The 13,288-nt window shown below is 29.2% G+C and overlaps 1 protein-coding gene across 1 annotated transcript; it reads right to left on the reverse strand.

Annotated features, from left to right (window-relative positions):
• Nucleotides 1-1,118: 1,118 nt before the first annotated feature.
• LOC129988952 (eukaryotic translation initiation factor 3 subunit A-like) lies at nt 1,119-5,775 on the reverse strand. Its single transcript, XM_056097246.1, has one exon. It carries the CDS (start codon nt 5,407-5,409, stop codon nt 1,960-1,962), a length of 3,450 nt encoding a protein of 1,149 aa, XP_055953221.1. The 5' UTR covers nt 5,410-5,775; the 3' UTR covers nt 1,119-1,959.
• Between the last annotated feature and the right edge of the window lie 7,513 nt (nt 5,776-13,288).

Here is a 13,288-nt window from a genome sequence, read left to right on the forward strand (position 1 = left end):
GGTATTTGTATATTAATCATATACCAGCAATTAATTGTCAAATGCCATATTAATCCATTGACTATGTTTACAAATGACATTACACAGGCATTTTTAAAATTTGTTCCGATTGGATTTTAACGATTCAAAAAATTGGTATTTGTGTATTAACATATTATTGAAGAACTTTAGACTTAACTTCATGTCATTAATACACATAGTCACCTTTTTGCTATGACCACAACTTCTTCAGGTGGAGGTGGTTAAAATTGCTGATATTATGAATATAATCAGCATTAAAATTTGAGAAAATATGTAAAAAGTTAACTTTAAATTACTATGCCATATTTTGATATTCAATATTTGCATCAATAGAACTCAATTCCATGAAAGTGTGCGAAATGTGCTTAAATCTAACATAATGTTTCACAAAAATCTATGTTTCAAAATTTAAAAAAAAATGGATAGGGATAGAAAATTACTTCAAATTAGTCTTATCTTATAATAAATAAGCTATTTAAAGTAACCTTTCTTAAGTAGAACAGCTTATTTTCAATAAAGAGGTTTCTATCTACAAACAACCTTCATGCGAAACTAATTCTTTTTAGAGTTTGAACATTAAAAATATGTTAACAGCATTTCATTAAAAAAATAGAACAAAATATAGTTTATCCAGATAAATTAATACATGTTTCATAATACAAGACGAGTCTATTTTGATATGACAGAAGACTTCAGCAAAAACTTGTTCATTAAAATCTTATTATTGCTTTTCCTGAGCAAAAGAAGTTGTTTGTCTCAGTATAAAAGTCAGCTGTCAATTAATCTAACCTAAGTTGTATAAGCATTAAGTTTTACATTTGTTAATTTTTCTTTCTTCTTACAAAGAATTCCATAAAATCCTTCAAGAGCCTTCACTGATTAACCTAAATTTGTTTTGTAAGAAATAACGTAACATAAAATTTGACAATTTGGAAGAAAAATCTTTTGTAGCAGTTAACTGGATTTTGGTTATAAAATTAGAATTATATTGTTTTAAAAAACACAAGATGCATGATTTCTGAATTAGTTTAATAGATAACTTTAATAAGAGATTACATAATTTTTTAAACATAATTATAAGCCAAGAAATCAATCAATTCATTTTCAAATCATGCATTCATTACTACTTTTGTAAATTGCACAAAATTTCTGAAATATTAATACTCAGAAATGATGATCAAAAAGAAAAATTTGTAACTTATTCAATAACAAATGAAAATGAAATTTATAATTTTGCATTCTTTTACACACTTTATGCTCCATTAATTAATTAACTATTCTGAAAGTTTTAAACACAAACAAAACAAAAACATTTTTAACAGTTTATAATGATTAAAATTTTATAAATTATGGTTAACTAACTGTATTCTACCAAACAAAAACTTAGTTAAATTTAAAATGAGCTAGAAAAAATTCTGAACTAATGATGAATGCTACATATAATAAACAATCTAATTTTAATTTTCTTTTTTTATCTATAGCATTTTATAATAATAGAGACAGTATTTATCAATTTAATCACAATTTTTCACAAATCCAAATTTATCCTTTAACACGAAGCAAAAGTAATATTAAAGATACAATATTCAATCAAATAAACTGACACAGTACAATAAATATATTAAAGTAAACAAAGCAAGGGAAAAAAAGATTACTATGGAAAATTCTTATTGTTACTATAAAGGAAAGACATATTTAGAAAGTTTAGAAGTTTTACCAAATTTTTTTTTTTAAATGTCAAATGTTTAATATTAAAATTAAACATATTACACAGTAAGACTGAAACTAATAAGATATATTTGGAGCAGTATAACTACTTATTACAAAAATATTCCCACTAAAACCATAAAAAATATACCTTACAAATTTGAGAAAAAATATTGAAATAGCTTACAATATCAAACAAAAAAAATCTACAGCCAGATAAAAGTTTATTATTTAACGTCGGACTCTAGTAAATCCATCATCTTCTTCATTACTCCTATCCCGACGACCAGAATCTCGTGGTGGCCCTCTTTTGTCTCCTCGATCTTCAGGTTCTCCTCTGGGAGGATTGCGATCTCGCCAAGACATACCACTGTCAGGAGGTGGAGCATCTCTCTTAAAACCTCCACTTCTCCAACTGCCTCTATCCTCTGCCCTTCCATCACCAGCTCGGCCCCCTCTGTCCATTCTGGAGCCAGAATCTCGTTCACCACGACTTGGAGGATATCTGTCACGATCCAATCGGCTTCCACCATCGCCATCTTTTGCAAACCTTTCTCGGTCAAAGCCACGATCAGATGGTTTGCTATAGCGATCGCGATCATCCATTCTATCTCTTGGGTTGCGTTCAGAATCGCCAGGTCGTCTAGAATCTCGCTCGTCTTTACTTCTGCTCATGAATTTATCAGGTCCAGAACCAGATCTCCAATCAGATTTATCACGGTCTTCTGACGACCGCCAATCGCGATCTCTTTCAAAGCCACCACCTCCTCGAGGAGCAGCAGCTGGTGCATCTCTTCGCCAAGATGATCCTTCTTTAGGCCGATCAGTCTTCTTTCTCCAATCATCAGTCTTTTCACGATCATCCAATCTCCGGGGTGCAGCATCATCCAATCTCCGGGGTGCACCATCATCCAATCTACGGGGTACACTATCATCTTTTCTCCTCCAATCCATCTCTGTATCTGTCCTAGACGGCTCTCTCTCCTTATCTTCCCTTGGCAACCAACTCTGTTTTTTTTCTAATTCCCTTTCTCTCCAATTTGATTTTGGTCTTTCAGTTTCTTTAGTTCGATTGAGTGCCTTCTCTTCTTCACGTTTCCGCTCTAAAGCAGCAGCTTCTTCACGTTTCAATCTCTCTTCTATTTCTCTTTCTTTTGCTCTCTTTTTAGCTTCAATTTCTTCTAATTTTGCTAGAGCTTCTTCACGCTCTCTTTTTAATTGCTCATCAATCATTCTTTGTCTCTTCTCTTCTTGTTCTTTATGCCAAGCAGTTCTTCTCTCTTCTTTTCTTTTTTGTCTTCTTTCTTCCAGTCTTTGCTTCCTTTCCTCTGCCAAAGTTTTATTGAATTCTTCTAGTTTTTCTTGATATTCAGATGCTCTAGCTTTCTTGAGACGTTCCAAGAAAGCATCTTTGTCGTCCTTCAGTCTCAGCAAGCGATCTCGTTCTTGAACAGCAAGTGTCCTCTCTTCATTGATAAGTTTTATTCTTTCTTTTTCATGCTGTTCCCAGAATTCTAAATCTTTGACTTTATTTTCTTCATATTCAGCCTGCAATAAAGGTATTTCTTCAATTCGTTTTGCTCTTTCAAGATGATCTACTTTCCTTTCTTGTTTGCGCAATTTAGACTGTAAATCTTTTCTTTCTCGTTCAAGTTGTTCAACATGCTTATTAAGGAGATCATCAGGATCTAATTTTTCTAATTCCTCTTCATCCATACCTTCAAATATTCTACAACCAATTTCAGTTTTTTTCAACTGTTCTATTTTCTCCATAACCACCTTCCTCTTCATTTCATTTTGTTCACGCAAGAGCCGTTGTTTTGTTCTTTCTTCTGTCTCTCGTTGCATCCTTTCTTTCTCAGCTTCACGAAGTTTTTGCTGTTTGTCTTCCAACAGTTTCTTTTCTTCAGCTTCTTTTTGATAATTTAAATTCTCCAACATTTCTTTGCGTTCTTCAATAATTTGCTGCCTATTTAACAAGCGCATATGTTCCTTTGATGAAGTCAATGTATAAGCTTTAATTATTTCCTTGGCTATATCTTTTCTCTCTTTCTTCAATTTATCTGGTTCTATATAACGTGCCACTTCAGAAAGAGTACTATAGACAGTAACAAGTTGGTGTCTCATTTGTTCACTGGGCATACTTTGAAGGTGGGGACCTTCTATTACTTCTTCACGTTGAGAAACATTTAATTCAGCACCAAAGTGAAAACACTTCTTACGGTGATCAATACGTACTTGTAAATCATTCCTACGAGCTACTTCTACAATCAGATATTCTAAAGTAAAAGGTTCAATAAAAGGTGCTAATTCCAACAAACGGGCAAACTGTATGGTTTGATAGACTTGCGATATTTCTTTTACTAATCTAACAATAGTTATGTCTTGAATAGGTACAATATACTGTCGGAGTTCAGGAAATTCATCCCATTTGTTTAAAAATTCAAAAGATTGCTGCACACGTTTACAAAGCTTCAGAGGATGAAATTCAGTTTCAAGCCATCGGTATAAATCTTGCAACTGCACTGGAGCATACTGTATTATTCCAAATCGAACAAGATCTTTAATGAGTAGTGCTCTACTTGGGGGATTTGGCAATCCCAGTAATGTAGACAATAAACGATGATTTTTATCAATAACATTTTCATCAGTTTCAACTAAACGATCAATTTCAGTACGATTTGGAGGCATTGGAATGGCTAGAGTTGCTAGAACTACACGGGAAGCCATTTTCAAAATTTCATCTGCAGTAATATTTTTCTTTTGTTCCCGAGACAAATGAAAAAGACGAAACAAAGCTGCTGCGTGGAATAAATAATTATTACTCTTCCAAAAAACAAGAGCCAATTTCTGATAATAATTTGCCATTAATCGAGGATTTGGAGCTTTTTTTGACAGATTCATCAAACCATGTATATCTTCAATAGCTTTATAAGCTTCTTGCCATAATTCCATTTGTATAGCACTATCCAACTGAACAAGGCGAGTTTCTAGATGCATTGCTTGACTTTCAGGATTATTTAAGTTGACAGCTGTTTGCTGATTTTGATGTTTATTAATATGCCCAAGATGAGCTCTTAAATTATCACAAAGCTTGCGAAATTCAGTTTTACGATTATATTTCAAACAAAATCTAAAAGCTTGTGCAGCTATATCATGGTATAATCTCTCAACTCGAGAATTGTTACGTAGCAACTCAAGACATTGTCGATAGGATTCCCATAAGAATTTGACCCATGGAGTTAGAACAACTCGATCTGTTCTGTCTTGAGTATCTTCACTACTAACAGCACTAAGTAATAAATTTTCTGGTGTTTGAACTTGATCCAAATCATCAATATCTACAACAGCTTGCTGGGATTCTTCCCTTGCTGCTTCCGTTTTTTCTTCAGCAAGCGCAAGATATCTTCGAACAACATCTTCCAGAGATTTAATATTAACTTGTTGACAAATATTTCGGTATTGGAAAAGACCTTCTTTAGCGACATGGCTTTTCTTTAATTCAACACATAACTCCAAATATTTGTTCATAATTGGCTCATGTATTTTTTGCCATGTTCTATGTTTCCGACTTTTAATAACATCATAAAGAGCATCCAGAGCTGCTTGCTGTTTTCCAACATCACTGAACTCATTCGCTCTTTTAAGAGCATTTTCCGGCCTTTGAAAGTATTGCGGCATTTTCACTTATTAGAGTCAACTTCAAGCAAAACAAATAATAGAAAAATCGAAATTTATGACGAGATATTCATTATCGAAGAGTAAAGGCGACAATATTTGAAAATTTAGTTCATACACTTACTGTTCAATATGCGATGGTAGATTTAACGGAATATAGTCCACGTGATCAACTTCCCACAAATTGTACTGGGTATAAATTTCCAATGAAAGGATAGATTTCCACTAAATTCTTTACTTTATAAATAATAAATTATATCGGTTCATAAATCCAATTTGCATTCAAATTCTGTAATTCACAGATTTTAATTTCCACTGTAAAACGCAAGCAGCGAAAAAGGCCAAAATGTAAGGTTGAAAATGAGAGCAGCTCACGTTACAGTTTCAGTTAATTTCTTATATAATGATTTGTTATTTCAGTCGACTATTTTTTTCTAATTATATATATATATATATACAAATAATAAAATAATTTTATCAGATCTTAATATTTATGTTGTAGTGTTTTTGGATTAATTTTTATTTGAGTACAGAGTTGATTGTGATTCAATGACGAATAACTAATGAAGTGAAATGGAAATATTAAGACGATGGAAGTGTGATATGAATCGTTGGAAGTGTGATATGAATCGTGTTGATATGAATCAAAATGAAAGAAATAGATTTTTTGTTTATTTCAGAATTCCACACCTGTCTTTTTTAGACGATTATGTAACATTTCATTTTTTCCTCTCTATTATCTCAATACCTTCCCAACATCATCAATTTTTATTCAGCATTTTCACGTTTTCATCCCTTTCTACAATAAGTAGTCACCATAAATTAATACTGCAAAACTTCAATCTACCATTTTCATATTCGCGCCAGAACAAATGTCACTGTCATAATTCGTATTATTTTTCTGAGTGGTTTTTATCATAAGTCTGTTTCCTTCAATCTGAATCCGATAATAACTGCTGAAATTTATGCTTTTAATAACACAAATTACCGACAAGTGACTATTGCGGAAATATTTTTTCATGAGTAGGCATTCATGATATTATTATTGCATTCAAATTATGTTGATTTCTAAATGGTTTTATTCTGCTCAGGGGTAATTTGCAGGGAATAAGAAAACATTTTTTTTCCCTTCGAAATATTTTGTTAGGCTCATTTATTTTTTGCTATTCTATTCCGATGTTGAATATCAATTTCTTTTTTTCAACCGAACTTCTTTAATTCAAACATTGTATAATAATTTGTTATATACTTAGTGAAAATACTCTTTCATCGCATTTCTATTGGTGAAAAGTGAAATCAAAATTGGCTGGGGGATGCGCAAAAATTGAAGTTTCCGTATTTCGCGCGAAACACGATTTCCTATCCCTATACATTTCTAAAAATGAAGTCGCAACAGTACTAAAGAGTGCGATTTATTTTAGAAAATTCTTTTTATGCGTAATATTTATTTTAACCATTTAATTTGTGGGTACAATTTTTTTTAGATATTCTTTTATAATTTGGCAAAAAAAAAAAAAAAAATCTAATTATTTGTAAAGTAATTAATGGATTCCACTTTTATCCTCAGGCTAAATCTATTACTATATATTTAAAGAAAATGCTTATGAATCTCTTTCTGAGTTTTCAATTATAATGTAGTAGTAATTTCTTATTCATTGAGAATTTTCTGGAATGAGTAATATATTTATATATATATCTTTCATTTTAAGTATCTGAATTAGAAAGAATAATAATGTTTGAATACTCATCTGTTGATTTTCCTAATTCTGATTTTGAAATGCAATCTGAGCTTTCTCTTAAAGAAGTTTTAAATATATATTCTCCGCCTAAGAAGATGACTTTGAAATATAATTTAGCTTCTCTGCCCTTTTATATTTTATTGTTCACATCTTTTAATTCCGTAACATTTATGTCTTAATATAATATAGTGATTTGATGGTATGAATGTAAATATTGCATGAAGTTTCTGATAATTCTATTGCTTTACTTGTTAAACATATTTAAAATATACTTCCGTAAACATTTAAAGATTAAAATAACTGACTGTTAACTAACTTATTTACAATAAGAGAACTTTAAAATTCAAATGATTTTGAAGATGCTCAACTTATTTGGGGGGGGGGGGATTATAACGAGTTATTCTGTTTACACATTTATTTGATGCTAGACTTTTATATAGCATATTTGACAAAGCACTATTGTCATCTGAAACCCTGGGATCAATTAATCCTTAAGGGTTAACTGTTTAAATACTGTTGATTAGTTTCATTAAGATTATCATTCAGCTGTACTTTTAAGTTTTGGTTAGGGAAAACACTGTAAATTTAAATACTTTTTACTATCTTATTCTCACAACATGTAGTGGAATTTTGTGTTGAAAAAATATAATTGATATTTTATTGACAAATTTACCTAAATACACAAATCTGTAATTATCCTATCTAGGATATACATTTACATTTTAATCTCTTACTAAAAACAATTTCTGTACTCAAATCTGTTAAATTGAATCCACAATTTTAAACAGGTGAATGAAAAAGAGCTTTTTTGGTGTGAATGTGGGAGATATGTTATATATAAAAATTAGAAAAAGTAAGAGAAAAATGGCCAGTTTTATTATATACCAAATGTTTAAAAAATTAATTGGAAAATGGGGTCAATTCATGTGACGTAAAAGTCACATGTCATGTACCTCTTGCGCATGGCATTTAAGTTTCATCCGCGCCGCTCTCGTCGATCAGTCTGCCATTAACGTTCTCCGCCAAGTATGAAGCGGATTTTTTGTTTACATTTGAAGTTATAATTTTTGAGTCATTTTCTTTCCTCTTATTATGTGTTAACAGAGGAAATACTGGTGTGCTGATGGATGCATGCTTTAATGCGAAATACAAGAGTGACTGTCATGATAAAATGTTTTTTTATTTTCCTTTCAACAAACCTGACTTGGGTTGATAGCTTTGGTATAGATTTTTTCAAGCCTTCGAAGTCAATGATATGCTCCGATCATTTTGAAGAATTCCTTCAGTTTGTGTCCATTTATTAAATATAGCTGTTCCAGTAATTTGTTAGAAAAACTCTTCGAAGAAAAAGAAATCGGTAAGCGATTTGCCATTAAAAACAATCAAACAAAATCATGAGTGCATTTCTAATTTACTTCATTCACATTTGATGAAATTTCTGATAATTTTGAATATGCTTAGAAGGTTTTAAAATGTTTTCATGAGTATTACATTGCATTTTTTTACAAAATCTTATCTAAATTTAATTAACGTAAGTAAACAAACTCCTATTGCAAAAATAACAACTGCTATAATGCTAAACTTAGGTGGAAGTGAATATTACTAGCTTTCTAATTACATTTGCAGATTTGTGATGGATTCAAAGTGAATTTATATCAAACACCTTTTCTATTGTTCAAAATGAAATGTCAATAGTTTATTGTATTTAAACTGAAATTCACTGTTATCATAATATACTGTTATAACACTGTGTACCTCAGTGATTTCTGTTTTAATAAATAAAGGTCTTTTCATTGAAAATCAATTTCCATATCAGCATTTATTATATAATTTTTATTCCCAACTTCATTGCTACATGCATGTTTCACTTTTTTTTTTTTTTTTTCTATTTCTTTAACATATCAATTTTGAATTATAAAATTCTGTGAAAGCATAAAAGTGTTTCTTTCAACTCCTCTTTATATCCTATTTAACTTCTCTCTATATATATATGTATATATATCATGACCTTATTGTTGTTTATTAAATTTACTCTATTATATGTTTTTGTTTTATTTTATGATATTCATTCAATTTAATTTTTATCAATGTAACTTTAGCATTTAAAAAAATTTCATAAATGTTCTGCTTTAAAAGTATACTGTTCAACATTATGTTTTTATTAGTGATAAAAAAAACTGTTCTTTAGTATCTAGGATGTTTCTGTTGAATAAAATTGATTTCATCATTTACAATGACATTCTTGTCATACTGTGTTTATATTATTTCTAAGTGTCTAGAAAAATAAATCTTGATAAATAGTTAATAGTTTTTTTTTTTTTTTAGTTTTTTGTATTAGTGAGTACATTAAAACATACATTGGATCATATTTTTTCAAATAATTATCACATATATTTTATATATATATCTCTCTTTCTCTCTCTATATATATTTGTAATGTGTTAAAAAAAATTATGAAAGCGTGATTTTGTTTGTTTTCCTTTAATGATTTCTACAAATTAAAATGAAATTATTTATTCATAAGTTGCATAGATTTAAAAAAAGATATCCATACCTTTTATATTTCATAATTTGAAATTGTAAACATAATTTATTCAATATATACTAATTTGAGTTTCATGTTCTTTCTTCTAAGCAAACTGAAAACATCAAATAACTAACTCTCAATATTTATAAAAGTAATTACATAAGAAAAAAAATACAATAATTTCATTATTAAGGTTTAAAATATTAACTTATCTAAGAGTAATAATTATTTTTAAAAAGAACTAACTGGGGGAACTATATTCATAAAATTCAACGTTCAATACTATTTAAATAATATGTAAAAAAGAACATATGTAATTTTTCAAAAACACTGCCATAGTCATTTGTCAAAATGTATCCTTCGGATGAAAAAATGGGGGTGGGGGGATATGGGAAAGGAAAGAATAAAGCGGCACCAGACGAATTAAAAAGCGATGTTAGTTAATTTTGCATAAACAATAATTCTATTAAAAATATTAATTAAAATTTTAATATAAGGAATAAAAATATATAACTAAGAAAATTTGGAGAAAATAATTCAAAATAATAGCTTTAAAAAAATCAGAAGTTTTTAATAATTGATCGGCTAGCTTAATATTTACTAAACAATGTCAACAACAATGTAAACAGTGTCAACGTTATCGGCAGACATCACGACATGCGCAGAACGGTTGAAAATTGAACAGAAGCGGTTTGTTTGGTACCTGACACGTGACCGTGAATTGACCCCATTGGGCCATGACAAATAACTCTTCTTTAACTCAAGTAATATTTTACCCATGAGAGAAAAAGCTATTCTTAAGTACCCCAGGTGTTAAATTTTCTCATTCTATTACCTTATTCTTGGAATTATTTTCAGAAAATCTATATCTATACTTATAATAAAGCTCAATCTGTGTGTGTGTGTGTGTGTTGGCGCTCTACAGGCCAGGTCATTTGACATACAGCTATCAAATTTGGTACATGTATACCTTAGAGGTCGGGAATGTGCACCTGGGGTCCCTTTTTTTCAAATTTTAATTAGAATTTTAATTATTAATTAAAAACTAACTTTCCCGCCAAAAAAATCTTCCATTTTCCCCACCGCCAACTTTTCCGCCAAAAAAATCTTCCATTTTCCCCACCGCCAACTTCAATTTTTTTTTCTCCCAACAGAAATGAGGCTAGGGTTAACATTTTTCGACGGATTATTTCAAACGATTCTGTTTATTTTCTTAATGTTTTATGCATTTAAAATTAAACATTGTTAATTAATCCATGTTTCAGATTCATTCTGAAGTACTTTTGAATTAAAATAACACAGAATAAAGGAAATTAAAAATGTCTAATCTGCATAGCGTTACCCCAACTGGCGTAGAAAAATTTACGCATTTGCGTTAACGTAACTGGCGAAGAAAATCCACGCATGCGCATTGTTCTGATTGTTGGCATGACAACCAACGGACGATTTAAATTATTTTTAGGTTAGTTGCATGCTTTTGTAAGTAAAATGTATTTATGTTAGTTATATATTTTTTGTATATGCTTATAGTTTTAAGTACATCGTTTTTTAAGTAGTTTTTTTTAAACCTGTTTTCGACCGATTATTTTAAACGATTCATTTTATTTTCTTAGTGTTTGATGCATTTAAAACTAAACATTGTTAATTAATCGATCTGTTCATGATGAATCTGAGAAATTTTTGTTGACAAATTCTTGAGATATTACATAAATTAAGAAAGATATTCTTTAGTGACCATAAAGTTTAAACGCTCAGTGACTCTATTATCAGTAATCATATTATTAAAAAAAATGCTTTGTTTCAGTAAAAAATATTATTATATTAATTGCAGATTAATCATTTACACTTTAATTTAAAGCATAATTTCTACGAGGGGTAACAGAAAATTAGAGAGATACATATCACGCTATAACTGAAGGCCTTTATAATATTATGAGTGAATTATATTACTATCAAAATTTGAAGTTTTAAAATTTTTTGCTGAAGAATCTATTAAAGTTGGAATTGCGTAAAATATTTAATGGTACGACCGGAGTTTAACCCCCTGCTTGGCGAAATTTTGAAAAATCGCAAACAATGGCCTTGCGAAATGTTCAAAAGCAAAGAAGCAGATGTTCAGTTATAGTGCATAATAAAGATTGCCAGCTTTGGTGCGTTATCGCAACTTGGCGAAGAAGGGGGTTAAACTCCGGTTCAACCTATTTAATTATTAAAATTTAAACGAACATTAAGATTGGCGCACCGGCTGGTCGCCAAAGGCGGCTAGTAATAAAATAATGTACAAAGCAGTCATTAATAATACTTCATAACTTCTCCAAATTTTCTTTGCCTCAATTATTACATTGTACCTTCTTTACTACACTTTATTTTTCCATAAATTTCTTTTTTTTTAATAATATTAATTACAAAAATGTTATATCTATTTAATTTTAAGAAATTTAAAATTTAGTATTTGTTCTCATTGACAGCTTTGAATATATGAATATAAAATATCCTCTCTTCAGCCATGATTAAATGGAGTTTCACAGTTCCATGGAAAGTTTTAAAGCCATTCAAAATATCAAAATTTAAAAAGCTTTGAGAATCTGTTACATATGCAACTAACAGACTTTATGTGCATTTCTTTAAGTTTTAAAAAGTGTCCAATTAAAATTATACTTCTTGCAAATCATGCAGAACTATATCTTTTATTTATATGAAACATACACAATGAATCTATTAAAAACTGCAATTGAATATGTTAAAATAAAAATTCGTGGAATATGTATAAAACAGCCATGTCTAATATAACCAAATAAAAATATTATTATTAATTAAGACAACTTTAATATCAACAATGAAAATTCATCGTTGACATTGTGTTTATTTTTAAATTGAGTTTAATTAGATATTTCTATGTTTATCAGTCAGTTTAATATACATTTTAAAATTAACAAAGTACTAAATTTAACATTCAAAAATAGTACAAAAAATACTCTCACTAGATACTATATATAATTTCTTTTCATCTTTAAATAGAAATAAAGATGTGTTTTTAGTGGAAATGAAACATCTACAATTTATCATTCAACAACTGAGCTACTGAAAGTTAATATCATCCTTAGCAAGGAATCAAATTGGTTGAAAAGATATTATCCATCAATAATTGAGAATTTTAATTTATTAAATGTAAAGCCAAATTTTGATGCATTTCCAAAGATATTACTAATAACATCCAAAGATTTTAAATCATTTTTTAATGTTACAAATTTAATTGTAGCATAATTTTTTCCTTAATTAAAAAAATATTATCGAGCATAATTTTAAAAAATACTTTTCTTTGCTATGCAGACTGTTTTCAAGGTTTGAATAAATATTTTACATGAACAAATATGCTTTTATTCTATTGATAAAAAAACAAGATAAAAATAGTCAAGCATGTTGTAACTAAAAATAACAGAATTGCTTATTTTTAATACTTTTGATAATTTATCATGAATTTTTACTTTTTATTTTATTTCATTACATTTTTTGTTGAATATTTAAATAAAGATATTAAATAAATGAAAAAATGTATGTTGAATGATTATATTAACCTGTTTTAATTTAGCTAACATGCTTTTGAATGAATTGAATT

Source organism: Argiope bruennichi, chromosome 10 (assembly GCF_947563725.1).
Source record: "Argiope bruennichi chromosome 10, qqArgBrue1.1, whole genome shotgun sequence".
In the NCBI taxonomy this organism is placed as follows: domain Eukaryota; kingdom Metazoa; phylum Arthropoda; class Arachnida; order Araneae; family Araneidae; genus Argiope; species Argiope bruennichi.

Coding starts and splice junctions, on each gene's coding strand:
- LOC129988952 (XM_056097246.1), bottom strand. CDS start 5,409: ATGCCGCAATACTTTCAAAGGCCGGAAAATGCTCTTAAAAGAGCGAAT.